Genomic DNA, 20,068 nt, shown 5'->3' on the forward strand with positions numbered 1-20,068 from the left:
TATCACGCAATATATTTTAAAAATAGAAAAATTAGTAAAGGCACTTTAAATTATTTGCTGGATAAAAATTAAGAGATTAGTAATAAGCAAATAAATTTACTAACAGATAATCGCTATTGTTTAAATTATGTTCTAACTTAACAATTAACTTAAAATAATTTACACTGGATATTTTAATATTTTTTATTAATCAATTTGCATAAAGAAATAGATAGTAAAATGAATTAAATAATGCAAATATTTGATAGGCTTTCTATTTAAATAAATAGTAAAATTAGATTCAAGTAATTCTTTTAAAAAATTGAATGATTAAGCAAAAACAAACTTATTGACAAGCTAAAAATGTATTGGTTGAGTAATTAATTTTGTTTGCAAGATATTTTCTATAAATTAAAAATTAAGAAATGCTAAATGAAATCGGTATTGGCTTATTGTAAATTTTGCATATCGTTCAAAAATTTTAATGTAATTTCCAGCTCAAAGAGATTAATGAAGATTATACTTACAATTTTTATTTAATTAAATTTTATCAGATTTTATAATTGATATTAAAAATGTTTACATAAATTTATTGTATCAAACTAATTCCTTACGGCACTTTTCTTTGAAAAAAGAATAATCAAAATATATAGAAAATTCTTAAATTAATATAAAAGGAATCACCCCTTTTTAATTAACAATTGCATTTATTCCAGAATAAATCAAATGATAAACATTGAATAATAAATCAAAAAATTAATGTAATTTCTCCCTAATTTTCTTTATTTTAAATCTAGAATTTTTCGATTTTTCCTGCTAGGAGTTATAATCAGATCAAAATACTTTAAAATCTCAATAAATCTACTTTAAATGCTTATTAGAGACATTTAATCTACATTTTTGAAAAAAAAAAGAGGCTGGACTTTGTGAAAAAAAGAAATGACCTATTTAAAAAATATAAGCAGTCGGAGTCACGTTCTATTGATTTCTATCATGTGACAAGCAAAAAAATTGACAATAAAAATTATATCATTTTAACCTAATAACAAACAATTCGAGCGGAAAAGCAAGTAATTTAGTATTCGAAGAAGTGTAAATCAATTATTATTAAATTATGTTTGTGAATCTCTTTTGGGACATAACAATTATAGATTATCAGAATTAAATAATACTTTATGATTCATAATTTTTAGTTTATATTATTTCAAAGGTATGGTTCGTTCATTTAATTTTTTTTTTTAATTTATTTTTGATACAAATGCAAAAGATTCCAATAAAAATCATAATTAAATAATTTCAAAAAGAATTAAAAATAAAGACAACAAATATTTGTTTGTTAAATAAAGATAAAACAAAACATAAATTTCACAAAGCTACTCTTAAAATCTCCAAGCAAAAGAGATCTACCTAATTATAAACACAATACATTATCGCTATAAATAGTTTCTCTTTAAATGTTTTAAATGAAATTTGAAGATGTTTCTGCAGATATTGCTATGAACAACCATCAAGATGACGAAAGCGCTGATTTCTTTAATTTCTTTACCTAAGAACCTAAAAATAACCTTAATAAAACTAAGGAATAACAATGGGGTGACTTCTTTAATGAGACTAATAATGGTCTACCCTTCAAGAAGGAAGAGTCATTTAATGAAAAAAATAATTAAATTGAATACCTCAATAATGAAGACTGCTGCTTCTTTTACAATTAATAGGAAGCCATGGAATGTGAAAATGATTACAAGTTATTTAACCGTGAATTTTATTATCCCAACATGCAATTAAATCACAACTTTTCCAGTTGGAAACAAGAGAGTAAGATGTTTTCATCTAAGGGCATTTTAGTTGACTAATAAGTCCTCTAAAATGAAAGAAAAGTCTCCTCAATTTCTTGGAATAAATTAAAAAACTACATTGAAGTTCAATATAATATTAATGAGTAATACTTAATCGAAAAAAAATCCTCCCAAAAATAAGCTTGCAGCGATTCCCAGATTGAAACTATTGAGCCTTCAGTTCACAACTCAGATGCTCAATCAGTAAAAAATCTCGAAAATTCAGCAACTGAATAAGAAGAATTTTTAAACTCATCAAACGATAGCTCTTAAGTTAACATGACCGAGCTCTCTTTAAATCATCATTTGGATTAATCATAGCCAGTTAATTTTAATGAGTAGCTTGATTATCAAAATTAGTTAATCTCTTCAGATTTTTTCATTTTTAGAGAATCTGGATCTTCTTAAAAGATTGCCTTTCTTTCAGGATCTTTCATAAGCTAAGATTTGCTTTAACTCTTATCTGATAAACTGGGTGATATCCAAAATATTTATTCTTCATAATAATTATAGGACAGTTTTGCTAGCTTTAAGAATGAAGCTAACACTTTAAAGAAAAAGTAAATCTAAGAATACATCTTTTCCAACATGGAAAGCTTTTCGTCTGGTCAAGTTACCTGCGAAGAGCTATTTGCTTTTGAAACTGTAGATGCTTTCTAATTTACTGCTTAAGTGTTCTTTTAAGTATTTCATGTAAGAGGACTTAATGGCGATTTATAGGGCTGCGTAATTAAGCATCACTTATTTGTTCCTTAAGAAACTATTGCATTCATACAATAACAAAGAAAGGATAAGCAATAAAAAGAAAAGCTTTAATAAGCTGAATAAGAAGAAGAATAATAATAATCCTCAGTCAAATCTATCACTAAAGAATAATAAATCATGAAGGATATCTAAAATTGTAAGAGAAATGACTAATTCTCCAAACAAGTTAAAAAATTCCTCTATAAATTCAAATACATCAGCAAACAAAAAAACTAAAAGAAATAAAAAAGAGAATAAGACCTATATCCTTCAAAGACTTGCAAATACCGTCTCATTAAATAGTGAATTAATTAATCAATCGACAGACGGCTTTCGCATAGACAGCCAGTCAATCATACACGTTTTCAAATTAAAACTTGAATACTAAAATATTTCGGATACTAACTAACTAAAAAATTTATTTAACACAAAAAGCTTAAAGTTTATATGCAATGAGCTTAATTAACTGCTCTTTTAAATTTCATTACTAAAATAATTTTACTATCACTTAACTTATTCAAATTTATTATATAAATGTCTATATATATTTGTGTATTTCTTATGCAAAACATCTTACTTTGTTTACAACCTAAAAAAAAAAAATTTCTCGCATTAATCTTTTTTCTATTTCATTAAAAAATAGATACATTTCTAAATTTATAATATTTAGTTTGTAAGTCACTTCTAATTTAAAGCAGAATTCATTATCTATCATATGGTCATTACATTATTAATAAGCAAATTCAAAATAAAAAAAGTAAATTACTCTCAGAATTTTAAAGAATAAATTTAATAAATTTTTATTTACTTAAAGAATTTTGACAAAACATGATAAGCGAGAAAAAATTGGCAACAATAAAAATAAATTTAAATTAGAAGACAGAAATTAATTTGGTTGGAAGGAAAAAGATTTAGGTTGAATTGAAAATAAATTCAGGTTAAATTGACAAGTCATTTTATACGCTAGGATAGCAAAAACAAAATAGACAGTTCAAATTTTTACTTGAAGCAAAATTAATTTAAAATAATCTGGAGCCTTTTCAGATTAGATTTACGATTATCTTGATATTATCTTTGTATTTATTTACATATTAAAAACTATATTTTTCATTTCTTTGTAAATACAATAACAATAAATAAAATTAAGTAATCTTATTTAATTTACTAAAAAATTCTGGTATCTTAATTTTTAATTAAAAAAATGAATTTAGTACTATTTTATAGATCGCTTATGTTTTATTTAAAATGCGTAAATCTAATAGAAATTTTGAGTAACTTTTGTTAATTCAGTTTTAAATTAGCGATTATAATATTTCTAAAGTAAAATTAAATTACAACTCGATCAAATTCAGAAATTAACAAGTATTTATTTAAAACTAATAATTTAATTACATCTTTTTCATTTGGTTATAATATTTTTTAAATTTAAATTTTTTATACAAAACAGCATTATCTCGGTCAACCATTTTTAAATTAATGTCTATTCTAAATTTAAAATTCAAAAAAAAAATATATTATCAAATAATTTAAAAATAGTTATTTATCTATCTATCAGTTTCTTTTTCAAATGCATAATTCTCTTTAACTCATTAAAATAAATATTTTAATCTTCATTAATAGCATTCAGATAAAATTTGCTTAATATACTAGCAATTAATAAGATAAAAATCTATTTGAAAATTGGTTTACATTAATTTTATTTATAATAATAAATACATTAATTCATACCATTTTGTTTTTAATAATTAATTCTTTCATAATAAGATTTTCCTAAAAATTTCAATGATTATTTGCGTTCGATAAAAAATTTGTATTTTATAGGGTTTACTTAATATTTTAAGATAAGATTTTTATAAAATGAAATTGGTGTTAAATTTATTGGGTAAAATAAAGAAAAAAAATTTTTTATCTGTAAAAAAACATAGTGTCGAAATGATTATTTCAATGAAAATTTAACGATTATCAAATAACTTAACTTGTAATATTTTTAAGTTAATTATTAAATAATAATAATAAATATATAACTAAATTTTTCACTTAAACATTCTGTAAGGTTTCTTTTAATTTAGTGACATACCAACTTAAAAATGAAATAAATACAAAAAAATATTAAATCAAGACTCAAGTTTCCCTAATCTAAATTTACATTATGCTCCTTTACTATTTATTTTTTAGATTAATATTTATCTATTTCCACTAAATTTGTGTATTTTTAAATTTTACATTTTAATTCAAACAGTACATACAACAGAATTAATATAATTTGTTTCAATAAAAACTGAGCGCAAATTTTATTTTTATTAAATCATTTTTTAAAGATTTAACAAATAAAATATTCTATTTTTTATAAAAAATATTTAAATCATAAAAAAAACTCGCTTTTTAAGGAATAAATTTCCTATAGTGTAAATTACTTTTAGTCATTCTTCGAATTTTCTTCAAATTTTCTAGAAATCGATGAATTGATGTCATACATTCTACTTTACAGCTTTTAATTTTTTTTTCCAGAAGCATTTTTTTCTATTTCATCAAAATAATTTTTACAGTTAAATGAATTTTTAAACAACATTATAAAGCAATAGTTAAAAGGCTAATATCATAGAAGAAAAAAAAAAAGTCATTAATCTGCCTATTTTACTCAAAACAAGTTAAATATACTTGAGAAATTATTAGTAATAGTTATTATTTTCTTTCAAGTGTTTAGTATGTAAAAAATGACAAAACTATTTCCTGTAAATTTGGTTTAAATAATTAATCCACAAATTTAATATCATAATTAAAATTAAATATGGTATTAATGATATTTTTTAATTTTTTATGAGAAATATATTTTTATTTTTAAATAAAATTTGTAAGCAATTTTTTAGAATAAATAAATAAATCAGTTTACAATTATCAAATAAATAAATCAATATTTAAATTATTATTTCTAAAAACTTATTTGTTCTATAATTTACATTTTTATAAATTATTTCTAAAGTGAACAAAAAAATCTTTCCACTAAATTTAATTTTATATGTAAATTATTTTGAATAAGTATTATATTTTTTTGATCTACATTTTACTCACTTTATATTATAAAATCTAAGTAAATTGAGTTTTTTACTGTAATCTCACGAAATGTTAATAAATTTAATAAATCTAAATTGTTTTTAAATAAATTAAGCAGTTATTTTAAGATTTTTTTATTTTAACCAGTTTGGTATGATTATACATCATAGATTTACAAAAAAACTTCATTGATCAATTAAAAATCATATTTGTAAATTTAAATAAAAAATTATTTAAATTGAAGTTTTAATTTAATTAATAAATTGTAAAATTCTTTATAAAATAGTATTTTTATAAAAATTCTTTTTTTTCTTTAAAAAAAATATTCAAAAATATTAGTTACAGTTATTAAAAAAAAAATCGGGTAAATTATTATTCATTAATTGATTTATTTATTTACTTAATTTAATGAAAGATCAATATGTTAACCTAATAAATAATTCATTATAATATTATGAAAAATTAAAATATTAATTAATATATTTATAAAAATTTGTATTAATTTTAGGAATTTAAATAATAATTTTTGAAATATTTCTTTTATTTTAATTATTGGTTTTGAATGAGAGGTTTAAATAGAAAAAGTATTATTTTTGTTTAATTAAAATTTTCATTATTAACTTTACTATCTTCTTCTTTATTTTTTAATTCAGTCATTTTACACACTTAAAGCCAGATATTTAATTTACTAAATCTTTTATTTATGTTTCTTATTTAAATTTTAAAGAATTAAGCTTTTTTTAATTTTATAGTTTTATGTAAATATCTTTGCTATTATTCATAATTTAGAAAAAACTCAAATTCGGATTCAATTTACTGACTAAAAAAGATTGCTTACTTAAAAGGTATGAGTAACTAATTTAAAAGTTTGTTAATATTTTTTTAAGTTCCTTATTTTTATTTTTTTTAATTTACTTTTTTTTTACTTTAAAATATAAAAAATGTATCTTTAAAGATTTTTTACATAAAATTAGTAGATTAATATGGAAGAAGATAATATTTTAACTTTCAAATTTTAACTTTAGATTTCTTGCTAATATATCCCAAACAAAATATATTTCAGCATCATAGATAAATCCAATACAGAACCTAAATTAACATAATTTTGTTAGTTTTTAAGTAATTTTCTATTTAGAATTTATAAATTTGAAAGTGTAATAAAAATTACTTAAGCATATCTTAGAATTAAATTACCCTCAACTTTTTATAATTATATTGTTTATAATTGTAAGAATATATAACGAAAATAAAAGAGAAATTTGGTATATTAATTAAGGGCTGTTGTAATATCACTTATAATCCTTCAAAAAAAGGACTCTTACATTTTTGAAAAAAACTTAGACTTCATTGCAAAAAAACAAGCTAAATATTTTCTATTATTCATTTTAAAAACCTTTTTCAAATTTTTTTTTATTATGTTATTCTTTCAAAAAATATTTACAACTATTCTAAAATTTACATAAAATTTTAAAATTTTAAAAGTTAAATGATAGTATGATGTATTAAATATTTTTGAAAAATTAAATATAAATTAGCAAAGTAGTTTATCAACACACGGCTCACATTGATCAAGCACTTGTAAAAGTTGGATCTGGAAATCGATACCAAATTATTGTTTTTTTATATTTTTATTTAGAATGGTTCTTTTGTTCTTGCCTTCTCCTATAGGTGAATTTTGTTTTAATAGAAGTTTTATTAGCTTTAGTTGAATTCCTAAAAATGTTTATGTAAGAAAAGAGTTTAATTTAATTTAAACAATAATTTTTTATTTAACAAATTAAGATTAATTTCTAAAATCATTTAATTTTATTATTACATAATCTGTAAAATTAATTATCACGATCTTTATTTAATTGATTTTAATTGACTTATAGAGAATAAATTAAAAATTACTATTGATGTTATTTATGACTGTCTTTTTAAATAAAATTAAAATAAATGTTCTTTAAAATATTAAGAAACTAAAATAACCCATTTGTTTTAAAAAATTATTTTATTAAGCTTTCTTTTTGATATTTAATATTTTTACTCTTTAGGTGTTCATATAAGTTAAAATATTGTTAATTATTAAAATCTGTACTTTTATATAATTATACTTAGATTTTATGGAAAACTAAACATTATTTTATTAATCCTTCAAAGAAACATCCCATAATAAAAAACAAAAAAATGATGATAAAGCAGATTAGAATGACTTAACATAAAAGAAAGATGACTAGATTGCCAAAGTAAACAAAAATAAAAACAAAAATCGTTGTGGTACAATGCCTATTTCATTTTTACTGAGTAAATTTATTTCCACAGAAAGTAACTTGGTTTTAGTTGGAGATATTTTGTTAGAAATATTTCATAAAGAAGAAGACGATATAGATTAATTGCTAAGACAGGCTTCGCTACTTTAGGATAAAAAATATGTGAACAACATCACTTACTTCAAAAATAAAAATATAATCCAAGTTTCACATAACAATAAAATTTAGGGTTGTTGTGACTTTTAGAATATCATATAAGTTTTATTGTAAAGTTAGAATTAAAATAATATGGTTTTGGCTGAAGAACTATAAAAATATTGGTATCATATCTTTACTGTAGAATTACTTTACAAATCCCTAATATAAAATAGAGGATTCGAATACTTGAATGAGATTTAGCAAAGCTTTTATAGTTAAAATATAGATAGATTTTTATCTTAAAATAATTTGGAAGAATGTCATGCTTATTTTTGCATTTCTTTACTTGAAAAAAATGAATTAGGAATACCATTAAATGTATAATATGGAATAAGTGAGAGTCTTTGTGCGATATTGGGTTGTGGGCCTAATGAAATGTTAGAATTGCTGTCAAAAACTATGCACATTAACTTATTTTTAGGCAGAGAATATATGCCTTACACAAACTTGCAAGTTTTAGACGCCATAAGATTTAATTAGTAGTTTTATCTATTGAGTGAGGTCTAATAATGGGAATCTGAGGGTAAAATGTATACTCTTGATGGAATATTTATCAAATTTAATGTAAAAGCTACTCAACTACTTTGCAAAGTAGACGGATATAATATAGCTGCTTTTGTTTAAACAGAGTTTATCTTAGATTCTACGTAGATCCAAAATATAATCTAAATAAGGTAATCTAAATATAATTACTATAACTCAAGAAATATTCTTGATTTTTTGATTACTGATAACTTTTCCAACCAACTAGGCTTAAAATTTTTCAATTACATTACTGATAAAAATAATTTTAAACCTCCCTCCTCTCAAGATATATATCCTCATAGAACATGCAAATATAGATAAATAGAAGTTTAAAAAAGTATTAAAGATGAGTGAATTATTTTTTTAAATGAAATTATGTATTTGGATCAAAGAATTTATAAAAATATTAATTTTTAGAATAAATATTGGATTAATTTAATTAATTTATTATTGTTTATGTTATGAAATATTTTAGTACCAATGATATTTTTCAATAGTTATTCAAATAATAAATTTAATACTTTGTATTTAAATCTTTATTTTTAAAATATAGAGTATATTTAATGAATAAATTCTTATTTTAATAAAAGAAAAAATCAACCAATTCTTTATACATTTAAAAAAAAAAGTAATTTATTCTATTATAATTTAAGTTTATATAATGAAATTTTGTATTTTTATGATTGAATATTTTCAAATACTACAAATGTATAATTTAATAGATTATTTTTGTTTTAAGATAAATCACATATAGAATATATATTTATATATATATAAATATGGATTTTTCATTTATTAAAATTTTTAAATTGATCAAGTTTGATCTCATACAAAGAGCTCAGCATTGAACTTCAGAAGTAATAGTGTAAGATCTACCTGAAGTAAGAGTAGTAGCTTGTCCTTACTTAGGAGTTAAGCAGTCAGTGGTAAAAGTAGTATCAAAATCAACACTGGATTGAGTGAGAGTAATCTTAACGTTGTGGTCACATTTGTTTGTGACGAAGAACTTTCCACTCTTAGCGGAAACTGTAGCACAGGATCCATTTTCAAGTTCGAAGTTAGAGTCATCTTAGTAACCAGAGAGAAGAATGGAGGTGGTAGCAAACAAGGTTACTGCTAATAAAGTGAGAGCAAGAATTTATTTGTTCATTTTAAAAGAATATTTAATTTATTTGTTGTTGTTTTTTTTTTTTGACAATTTTATCTTTTATAAAAAAATAGATAACAATTGAGATATTAATACGCATTTGTTAAAAAAAAGGCCTTTTATTGAAATAAAAATCAAAAAGACACAATCGATTCGATATTCTAAAATTCTTTTATAAAATCAATTTTATGCCTTTTAAAAGAATTCAAATTTTAGTTTGTCAAATCCAATTGTAAATTAATGCATTTTTTTATTTTGAAAAAATTTTTATATTAGATTTAATTATGAATAATTAAAATAAATATTGAGTCATTGATAATTAATATTCATTAACTCTTTATGATATAATTAATTTGATGCGCAATTTATTGTTGCAAAAACGTAATATATAAGTAAATTTTTGCATGTTTAAATCATAGAAATAGACATTATTTTAATTGAAAAATATAGCTGCCAAGTTAAATTTGTCAAAAAAAATCTTTGTAAAAATAAGAAAAGCATAAAATGACTCGCTTACAGATTTTCTTTACTCAACAAATATGAATGAAAGCAATTTAAATTTAATTTTAGATTTTTTTTCTCTCAAAGTTTAAGCAATAAATATTCAAATAAATATATTTTTGATAAATAGATCAGTTAAAATATTATTAGGACAATTACGTGGGTCAGGTAAGCTGATGCATTATTATTTTGTTATCAAACACTAAGAAAATTATAGTTTTAGAGGGTGAAAAAAATAAATTGATTGAAATGAACTTCTTTAATGTTAAAAAATGAATAGAGTGGATAAGGTATTTTGATTATGTAGTAACCATATACAGATAGCTTAATTCTTTTAAAAAATTTGATAAAAAATTATATAAAAAATATAAATTTACATAAAAAACATCTGGTAAAAAATCTTTATCAAAAAAAAAAAGTTAAAAAAGCAAGTTCAAGAAATGTTCATTTTCGACTTTTTCAAAAATATGTTAGGCTATTTAGGTCTTTACAAAAAGAATGGTAAGATATTGTTCTTAGGTTTAGATAATGCTGGTAAAACTACTTTGTTAAGAAGATTAAAAGATGGTCGTCTCGTTTAGCACGACCCCACCCTTGGTTCTCACACAGAAGAATTAGTTTTAGGAAATATTCGTTTCAAAGCTTTCGACTTAGGTGGCCACGAAGCAGTCAGAAAAACTTGGAAGAATTACTTCGCTTCTATTGATGGTATTGTATATTTAGTAGACAGTTCTGACCGTGCTCGTTTTGAAGAATCTAGAATTGAATTCAATAAAATTATTTAAACTAAAGAATTGGAAAAGGTTCCAATCGTTATTCTTGGAAACAAGATCGATATTCAAGGAGCTGCTTCTGAAGATGAACTTAGAATCAATTTTGGCTTAGCTAATACTTCATAAATCGGTATTGAAAAGATTAGCGAAATCGACGGTCGTCCCATCGAATTGTTTATGTGCTCAGTATCTAAAAAGATAGGCTACGCTGATGGATTCCAATGGCTTTCTAAGTTCCTTAAATGATTAAAAACCTATTTCTTAAAAAATATTTTAATAATTTATGTATCTCTCTGGTTTTATATTAATCTCAAAGTTATTTTATTCATAATTCTCAATAAGTAAAAGAATTTCAAAAAAATTTACTTCAGCTCTTCTCATTTTGCAATTATTTGAGAATATTTTTTATATACATTATTTCACAAAAAAAATTGAACCCTAATGATAAGTCTAACCAAGTATCTTCAACATATGATTGCAATATAGTAAAACAGTAATGCAAATTTTAAATAAAAATTAGTATCTCAGGCCGTATCTTTCTTTCATAAACATTTAATTTCATTTTTAACATACAAATTAAAGTTTCAAACACAAGTCGTCATTTAGTGAAAACTTTATATTAATTAATCAATAAAGAAATAATAGTTGAAATGTAAAGTAGAGTTTGTTTATTTTTAATTACTAATAAATTTGTTAACATAATTTTGAAAGAATTCTCACAAAAATATAAATTTTAGAATCGCTTAAATTCTTTTTCGTTTTTTGGAAAAATTTAATTTTCTAGAAGATTTATTGAAAATAAACTATATAAGAAAGACTAACTAACTTACTAAATTAAAATCGGATAATAAAAAAATTATTTCTAAAATAAATAAATCAATAAATTGAGCATTATTTTTAATTAAAATAAATAATTTAGCATTTTTAAATTATTTAAAAACTTCATTTTGTATTTTCAAAAGTAATTTTATTTGGTTTTTTTGTTTAATTAACTTTCAAAAAATAAATAACTAATTTTATTTAAAATAATTTTTTTATTAAATTTTTATTGAATAAACTAAAGAATAAATTTAAATTATCAAAGTAGAATTTGATAATTATTGCTTTAAAACATTAAGGAATATTTAAAGGGTTTATTTATGTATTGACTTGATTAACATTTTAAATTATTAATTCTAATTAATTTGGCGGGCTCTAATATAATTAAATACAGAAAACATCAAACAAATAAAAACAATACTCTATTTATAAATATCAAAATTTCGGCAAAAAATAAATATTCAAATCTTTATTAAGATTAATAAGAAGCAGATTTTTTAATTTTTCAGATTAAGAAGAATATCTATTAATAATTTAGATCAAAAAATTTATTATTTAGCGATATTTCAAATCAATTCTATTCTTATTTTTTAGAGAAAAAGTTAATTTTGATTAAAAGCTATAATAAGTATAATATAATTGTCTAGAGGAATCACATAAAAATGAGTAAATTATTTTGTTTAGCTTTTCAAAATTAATTTTAGTATTTACATTTTTGCCACTTATCTGTATTTTAATTTTATATGAAATTATTTTCTAAAAACAATAATTAGATTAAGAATCAACTTCAAAAGTATAAGCATAAATGGAAGAAGAAATACCCACTGCTAAATCAGTTGTTAAACATACTTAAAGTCTGCTCAAAAATTCGGTTCTGAGATAAAATTTAGGTAAGTATACATGCGTTTTCATATTAAAATGCCTACAAATTTATTGCATTATCCCAATTATAAGAACTAGCTTTTTTTTTACAAGGAATTAGCTTGAAATTTTTATTAAAAGTGCTTCAAATTTTATTCATATCTAAAGGATTTTTTTTTTAAATAGCTGGTAAGAGCGAGCAAAGACTTATTGTAAAGTAAATCGTGCTTGAAAACTTTAAGAGTTATTAAGGTAGATAAGTTATTGGTCCTTTCCATAAAAGATTTACTTCCGTTGTTGGGCCTAATGGTAGTGGTAAATCAAACTTGATTGAGTCTCTTCTTTTCGTATTTGGTAAAAAAGCTTCCTGGATGCGTCTCAAAAAACTTGAATAACTCATTCATAACTCTTCAAAGCATTAAAATGTTAAAAAAGCTTCTGTCGAAGTTACTTTCCATGAAATTAGAGATAAAGTAATTTTCATTTTAGCAGTAGTTAATCAATCTAATATTTAACATTATTTTCAAACTAAAAGGAAGGCGAAGAATATGAAGTTATTCCTGGAACTGAATTCACTGTTAGAAGAACAGTTAATAAATCTAGTGTTTCAAAATACGAGATCAACGATAAAGAAGTATCTCATGTAGAAGTTACTGATACTCTTAAATAGAAGGGTATTGATCTTACTAATAACCGTTTCTTAATTCTTTAAGGTGAAGTAGAGTAAATTTCACTTATGAAGCCTCGTTCTGGAGATCCAGAAAAACCTGGTTTGCTTGAATATTTGGAAGATATTATAGGTTCTAATTAATTCAAAGAAGATATTGAAAAGAAAGACGAAGAATATGAAGTCCTCTAGGTAACTAACTTATTAATTAATTAAAATGAAAGATTTACTATTTATGATATAAAAAGAATGAAAGAAGAGAAAAGGGAGAAAGAATGAGAATACACGAAGCTGATTTAGAAAAGCTATAAGAATCTAAGAATTTAGCCATCGAATACATTCGTAATGAAAAACTAAGCTATTAAATGACAAATATTATTGGATAGATCGATCTTTTAAGAAGTAAAAAAGATATAGAAAAGTTTGAAACAAAGATCAAATAAAATGAGCAATAAAATGTTGAAATGAGAGAAAAATTCAAATAGTAATTAAAGGAAAACGAACAAGTTATCAAAGAATATAAGCAAAGCAAAGCTGAAATAGAAAAAAAGGATTATGAAGTGTAAAAGTATAAAGGTCAATTAAAAAAATTGAATGAACGTGATGAATTAATTAGACAAAAGTTAGTATTAGAAACTGAAAACTAAACTAAAGCTGAGGTAATCAATCAAAATATTTATTTTATTTTTTTATCCATTTATCAATATAGAGAGTAATTTTTTTTCAATAAAATTTGTAAAAATGGGAAATTGAAAATAATTAATTATTGTTTATTTGGAAATTTTAGAATTTATTTTTCTGAATATATTTTTTTCTTTAGAAATAACTTGAAGATCTTCAAGATGAATATAAAAAAGCTATTCGTGATTAAAAAGAATATCAATCTGAATTGCCAGAAAAGTAAGATAGATTAAGAAAATTATTGACTAAAAAAGATGACGAAGATGAAAAGCTTAGAGAATTAAAAAGCAAAGTTAACAACGAAAACCAAAAGTTAGTTAAGGAAAAAAAAGAAATGGAAAAAAAATTATAACCAATTAAGGAGAAAAAACTTGAAGTTTAATCGAAGAGAGACACACTTTAAAACAGGTTTACTTTGATTTCTCAAGATGCCACAGCTATTTAAAATGAATATGAAAAGAATTAAAATGAATTAGAAAAAGCTAAATAATTAATAGAAGATTAGCATACATTGATTAAATAAATTGCTTAAGCTATTTAAGCCATTGAAGCAGGATATGAAAAATAAGAAGCTGATAATAAGGAATGTAGGATTATTGAAGAAAAAATTATTAAAGCCATTTCTGAATGCAAACAAAAAATTGATTAAACAAAATAATCTAATTAAGACTCTCAAACAAGAAATAAGGTAAATAAATAAATAAAAATATAATCAGTAACTAAATTATAGAAAATAAAATATTTTTTGTAATTAACAAAAATAGGTTTTAAACGAATTAATGATAGCTTAACAATAAGGAAAGCTTAGAGGTATTTGTGGAAGATTGGGTGATTTAGCAGCTATCAATGAAGAATATGATGTTGCCATAACTACAGCATGTGGTCAATTAGACAATATTATTGTAGATAGGTAAATTTTTAAAAATCAGAAATACAGTTTTTATTAAATTAGTTTAAAAAAAGATTATTTATTAATTAAAAAATTAAACTTTTTTTGATTATTAAAAAATCAACATTTAAACTTATTGCAAATAATAAAATAATAGATATGATGATGCTTAGAATGCAGTCAATTACTTGAGAAAGGAAAAAATTGGTAAAGCTTAATTTATTGCTTTAGATAAAATAGAACATAATAGATAATATATGGAAAAATAATTCTAATGTCCTAGAGGATCATAGAGATTATTTGATTTAATTTAATTCAAAGATTAGAAATATAAAGTTGCTTTTTACTTTGCTTTGAGAAATACTTTGGTTTGTGATAACATTGATCTTGCTACAGAAATAGCTTATGGTCAATAAAGACATAGAGTATATTACTATATTTCTTTAATTTTTAAATTAATTGTTTAAATTTATTTAATTAACATTTAAAATTTAGGTAGTCACTAAAAAAGGAGAATTAATTGATGATTCTGGTGTTATGTCTGGTGGTGGTGCTGCTAGAAGAGGTGGTATGGCCTCTCAATTAAAAGTGGAGATTTCTCCTGAGGAGGTTGAAAGATATCAAGCAGAATATAGCAGAAACTAATAAGACTTAGAATAAATTAGAGAAACAATTTAGAATACAAATAAGTAACTAAACACATTTATTTAGGAAAAGATGTACTTGGTAAAGTAGCTCGAAGCTAAGAAGTTTGATTAATAATTGTAGGAAGATAATGTAACCAGATGCCAAAATAGACTAAAAGCTCTTTAAAAGTAAATGGACGAATAAGAATAGAATGCAAAAGAAAGATAAGTCATCAAGTAGGAACTTGAAAAATTTGAAAGTGAATATCATGAATATGATGGATAAATCATGGAATTAAATAAAAAAATAACCGATATTGATGAGAAAATTAACAAATCAGGTGGCTAAGAACTTAAGCAATAACAAGAAATTTGCAAGAATATTTAAAATGTAGCTTTATTTATATTCATTTTTTAAATTACTTAGATGATATAATTTTTTTATTTTTTATAAAGTAAACCTTAGAGTTGCAAGCAGACGTCAACAAAAAAACTGCTAAATTAAAAGACTTAGAAAAAACTTTAAAGAACAACGAAAGAGAAAAGAATGAGACATAGGAGAGAATCAAAAAAATAAAAGCTAGTATTGATCCATTAAAAGATTAGTAATAAAAACTTGAAGAAGATGCTGTTAAGGTATTCAAAGATTAACAATAAGCTGAATAGCAGTTAGCAATGTTACAAGAGTAGCAAAAGCAAAGAGATGAATAAAAGGCTGGAATTGAAAAAATTATTAAAGATATGAAGGATGCTTTAGAGAAATTAAAAAAAGAAAAAGATGACTTTGAAGCTAAAATTAAGTAAGTTTTGTATTAATAAAAAATATTGATAATAATTTTCTTTTTATAAAATAAATAGCAAAGCAAAAGAAGATTAGAACAGAAGTGAACATGTTATTGCCAATAACAGAAATACTTACAAAGAAATTACTAAATCATATGATTTCTTACAATTCATTGATGAAATTGCTGGCTATTAAATTAATGAGAGTGAGGATAAGAAATCTGATGACCAAAATAGTAAAAAAATTTAAATAATTTGCATTATTAAATTAAGCTCTTAATAAAGATTTAGATAATATTTCTATCCTTGAAGAATCTATCATGCAATCTATGATGGATGAAGAGAAAAACACTTAAGATAAAGAGGATGATGAAGAAATTCCAGAAAATAATGATAAATAAAATAAAAAAATTAGATCAAGCAAAAACACTAAGAAAATAAGTAGTATTGATGTTTATGATGATATTGGTTAAGAATTGATTGAATAACTTGAAAATCACAGAGAATCATTAAAAATTGAAAAGGCTAAGGCTGAAGAAAAATTAAAGAGCATGACTAACGATGCCAACATCACTACTATTACTGAATTTAAAAATAAGTACATTGAATTTAAGTCCAAAAAGGAAGAATTTGAAAGAGTTAAAAATAGAATCTCAGAGCTTAAAGTAGATATTGATCGTCTTAAAAAAGAAAGATTTGAAAAATTCATGAGCGGCTTTAACCTTATCTCAGCTAAGCTAAAAGAAACATATTAAGTAAGCTTTTATATTTAATAAGATAGCATTTTTTTTAATATAAACATTTTATTTAATTTTTTAATTGCAATAAAAACATAGACATTAACAAATGGTGGTGATGCTGAACTTGAATTAATTGACTCTCTCGATCCTTTCTCAGATGGTGTTAATTTCACAGTAAGACCTCCTAAAAAATCTTGGAAATAAATCTCAAAGCTATCAGGTACATAATTTAAAACATTTTTTAGAAATAAAATTTGATTAATAATTAATTAATTGTAAAGGTGGTGAAAAGACTTTAAGTTCTCTTTCTTTAGTTTTTGCTTTGCATTATTACAAGCCAACTCCATTATACTTTATGGATGAAATCGATGCTGCCTTAGATTTCAAGAATGTATCAATTGTTGGTAATTATATCCAAGAAAGAACTAAAAATGCACAATTCATTATTATTTCCTTAAGAAATAATATGTTTGAGCTTGCCAACAAATTAGTTGGAGTCTACAAAACATACGATACTACTAAAACTATTGCAATCATTCCTGAATTAATTTATTAAAAAATTCAACACTTGAATGATGATAAGACTGACACTAATTAAAACTAGAATGAAGATAAAGACAATAAGAGCAACTGATAAAAAATAGTTTCAAATAATTAAATTAATGTTTTGTAATCAATCTATCTATCTATCTATCCATCCATCCATACTTTATTATTTTAGAGTGAGTGTAATTTTAAAATCATCTATTTTCCTTAATAAAAATTTTTGTATGTATAAAACAATAATAATTTCCCTTAAATAATTTTAGTTAAAGTATTTTTACTTTTAAATAAATGATTGAATTAGTTAATAATATCTAAAATAATTGTTTAATACTTTTAATCATAAATTGAAATAAGATATTTTTTTTTTCTTTTTGTTTTAACAAATAAGTAAAATAATTTTTATTATTTAAAATTAAATGGTTTTTTAAAAGTGTAATAAAAATCTTATAAAGATAAAAAGATGATTTTAAAAAAATTTAAAAAATATAAAAAGATGATTTTAAAATAGTCTTATACAATTATTTACTTAATAGATATTATTTTTAATTAATAATTTTAGTTCATATTGATATTTAATATCATTAAAGTAGCACTAATTAGTAAAAATCAATTTTTTAATAGAAAGTTATATGATCTGTGTTGATTTTAAAGCTCCAAGATAAAATTAGCTTAGAGAAGTTGAGAACTAAGCTTAAGACAATATTGAATACTAGAAAATGTCTTTTTAGGAACTTTTTGCTGCTATTATAGATAAGTTGGCAAAGTTGTCTAATTAATCTGAATATTTAGATGTCTTAATAGAAGTTTAAAATAGACTAGATTAAGATGCCTAAAAGTTTGAATTCTCATCTAAAATCTCACAACTAAAATCTTGTATGAAAAAATCTAAGGAATTAAATGACTATTTATAAAAAAATAGTGAGAATAAAGCTCTTGTTTTAAAAAAAATATAAGACAATTTTGAAATTATTGAAAATGATAATGAAATATGTTTGATTGAAGAACTTGAAATCAGAAGAAAAATGAATAGAAAATATGAAAAACTAATTGAAAAGCATTTATAGCAAGCAGTAATTTATTTTATATTTCAATAGTTTGTTAAATTATTTATTTAATTAGAAAATTGCAAAGTAGATTTTATCCTAAGTAGAAACAGATTCTTACTTTTAAGAAATTTTGGACAAAAGTGGTAAAGCAAGTATAGATCTAAGCAATCAAAAATTATTGTAATAGTTTAATTCAAAAAAATTTGAGCTAGATGAATATAGTTATTGGTAAATATTATTTAAACATAATTAATTTGCTAATTAATTTTCTATAGTAACGATTAATAGTTGTAAACTCAAGCACAAATAAAAGCCTTAGGAGCTGGTATTGCTAAAAATTAACAACTCGAAGAGCTATCATTGAACTTATTGTAATAGATTAAGTATAAAAAGTAGATTTTCATTATTTTTAAAAAGTGGAACAGGAATTAATTCAGGAAGATTACAAGCACTATCTAATGGATTAGCTAAAAATAAAAAATTAAAAACTTTAGACCTTAATTTAGGGTAATTTAAGAAACATTCTTTTCATTACTAATTAAGACAATAAATTTTATTATAAAAAAGAGGAAATTTGATAAACCAACAAGATGTGCAAATTTTAAACACTTTTTTGTTGTAAAACTCAACTTTAGAGAATCTTTAATTAAATTTAAAGTAAACATTATTTTTTTTTTAATATTCAATAATAATGCTAATTCTTTTTAGTTATAATATTATACTTGGAGGAGGATTAAAGGATTTGGGGTATGCGTTTTAAAAAAATGTAAATTTGAAAAGTATCAAACTTGAAATATTGGAAAATGATGTTAGTAAAAGAGGATAAAAATTATATGATTAATTTGTTAAAAAGAGATCAGGCATAAGTGCAAAGTAAAATACAATTAATAGATATCTAATTTATGAATTTTTTTTTAAAGTATTAAATAAGGAATTGAATGTAAGTAGTATGAAATCTTCAAAGATTTTCACTAAAAAAGAATTAGCAGTATTTAGGAAATTATAGCCAAACAAAAATTATAAATTAAGTGTGATTGTTTGTATTCATTAAATTGAATTATTTTATTTGCATATGTATTTAAATTTAATATAAATTATTTAAACTTTATTAAAAATTTAAGAATCAAGCAAGGCTAGGTTGGTATTTCAGACATTTTAAGCATAAAATATTTTAAAGCTATAAAAATAAATAATCTAAATGATTTACTAAATTATTTTAGTTCAAGAAACAAACAAAATATTTGTAATTTTAGTAATAAAATAAAAAATTTTTATTAAATAAAATTTATGAGAAAATTGAAGAATATATACTTGTTTGATTAAAATAAATAGTTTAAAAATAAATTTAAAATTATTAAATTATTATTTTAAATAATTTAAATTGATTTTTCTAAAATAGAATAGC

General features: G+C 22.0%; 6 protein-coding genes across 6 annotated transcripts; all 6 read left to right on the plus strand. All coding sequences in view use genetic code 6, as the record gives it.

Moving 5' to 3' along the window:
- Positions 1 to 1,262: 1,262 nt before the first annotated feature.
- TTHERM_00446360 (hypothetical protein) lies at positions 1,263 to 2,864 on the plus strand (the record flags this gene model as incomplete). The annotated part of the gene is made up of 1 exon (XM_001023399.2): positions 1,263 to 2,864. The coding sequence occupies exon 1, from the start codon at positions 1,434 to 1,436 to the stop codon at positions 2,862 to 2,864; it is 1,431 nt and encodes a 476-aa protein (XP_001023399.2). The 5' UTR covers positions 1,263 to 1,433.
- Positions 2,865 to 7,714: 4,850 nt separating this feature from the next.
- TTHERM_00446370 (hypothetical protein) lies at positions 7,715 to 8,938 on the plus strand (the record flags this gene model as incomplete). Its single annotated transcript, XM_001023400.1, has 1 exon — positions 7,715 to 8,938. The coding sequence occupies one exon, from the start codon at positions 7,715 to 7,717 to the stop codon at positions 8,936 to 8,938; it is 1,224 nt and encodes a 407-aa protein (XP_001023400.1).
- A 734-nt stretch (positions 8,939 to 9,672) lies between these two features.
- On the plus strand, positions 9,673 to 10,462 carry TTHERM_000446389 (hypothetical protein; the record flags this gene model as incomplete). The annotated part of the gene is made up of 3 exons (XM_012799676.1): positions 9,673 to 9,708; positions 9,806 to 9,963; positions 10,363 to 10,462. The coding sequence occupies 3 exons, from the start codon at positions 9,673 to 9,675 to the stop codon at positions 10,460 to 10,462; spliced, it is 294 nt and encodes a 97-aa protein (XP_012655130.1).
- A 210-nt stretch (positions 10,463 to 10,672) lies between these two features.
- TTHERM_00446390 (ADP-ribosylation factor(Arf)/Arf-like (Arl) small GTPase family protein) lies at positions 10,673 to 11,251 on the plus strand (the record flags this gene model as incomplete). The annotated part of the gene is made up of 1 exon (XM_001023402.3): positions 10,673 to 11,251. The coding sequence occupies one exon, from the start codon at positions 10,673 to 10,675 to the stop codon at positions 11,249 to 11,251; it is 579 nt and encodes a 192-aa protein (XP_001023402.1).
- A 983-nt stretch (positions 11,252 to 12,234) lies between these two features.
- Positions 12,235 to 17,705, plus strand: TTHERM_00446400 (structural maintenance of chromosomes protein; the record flags this gene model as incomplete). The annotated part of the gene is made up of 14 exons (XM_001023403.4): positions 12,235 to 12,490; positions 12,598 to 12,714; positions 12,872 to 13,158; positions 13,221 to 13,544; positions 13,601 to 14,011; positions 14,173 to 14,721; positions 14,798 to 14,943; positions 15,080 to 15,347; positions 15,418 to 15,939; positions 16,005 to 16,348; positions 16,407 to 16,567; positions 16,617 to 17,086; positions 17,168 to 17,291; positions 17,353 to 17,705. The coding sequence occupies exons 1-14, from the start codon at positions 12,487 to 12,489 to the stop codon at positions 17,703 to 17,705; spliced, it is 4,080 nt and encodes a 1,359-aa protein (XP_001023403.3). The 5' UTR covers positions 12,235 to 12,486.
- A 541-nt stretch (positions 17,706 to 18,246) lies between these two features.
- Positions 18,247 to 19,719, plus strand: TTHERM_00446410 (hypothetical protein; the record flags this gene model as incomplete). Its single annotated transcript, XM_001023404.2, has 7 exons — positions 18,247 to 18,687; positions 18,737 to 18,891; positions 18,939 to 19,034; positions 19,081 to 19,170; positions 19,231 to 19,320; positions 19,372 to 19,536; positions 19,584 to 19,719. 7 exons carry the CDS (start codon positions 18,247 to 18,249, stop codon positions 19,717 to 19,719), a joined length of 1,173 nt encoding a protein of 390 aa, XP_001023404.2.
- Positions 19,720 to 20,068: the final 349 nt, after the last annotated feature.

Source organism: Tetrahymena thermophila (assembly GCF_000189635.1).
Source record: "Tetrahymena thermophila SB210 genomic scaffold scf_8254437, whole genome shotgun sequence".
Lineage (NCBI taxonomy): Eukaryota > Ciliophora > Oligohymenophorea > Hymenostomatida > Tetrahymenidae > Tetrahymena > Tetrahymena thermophila.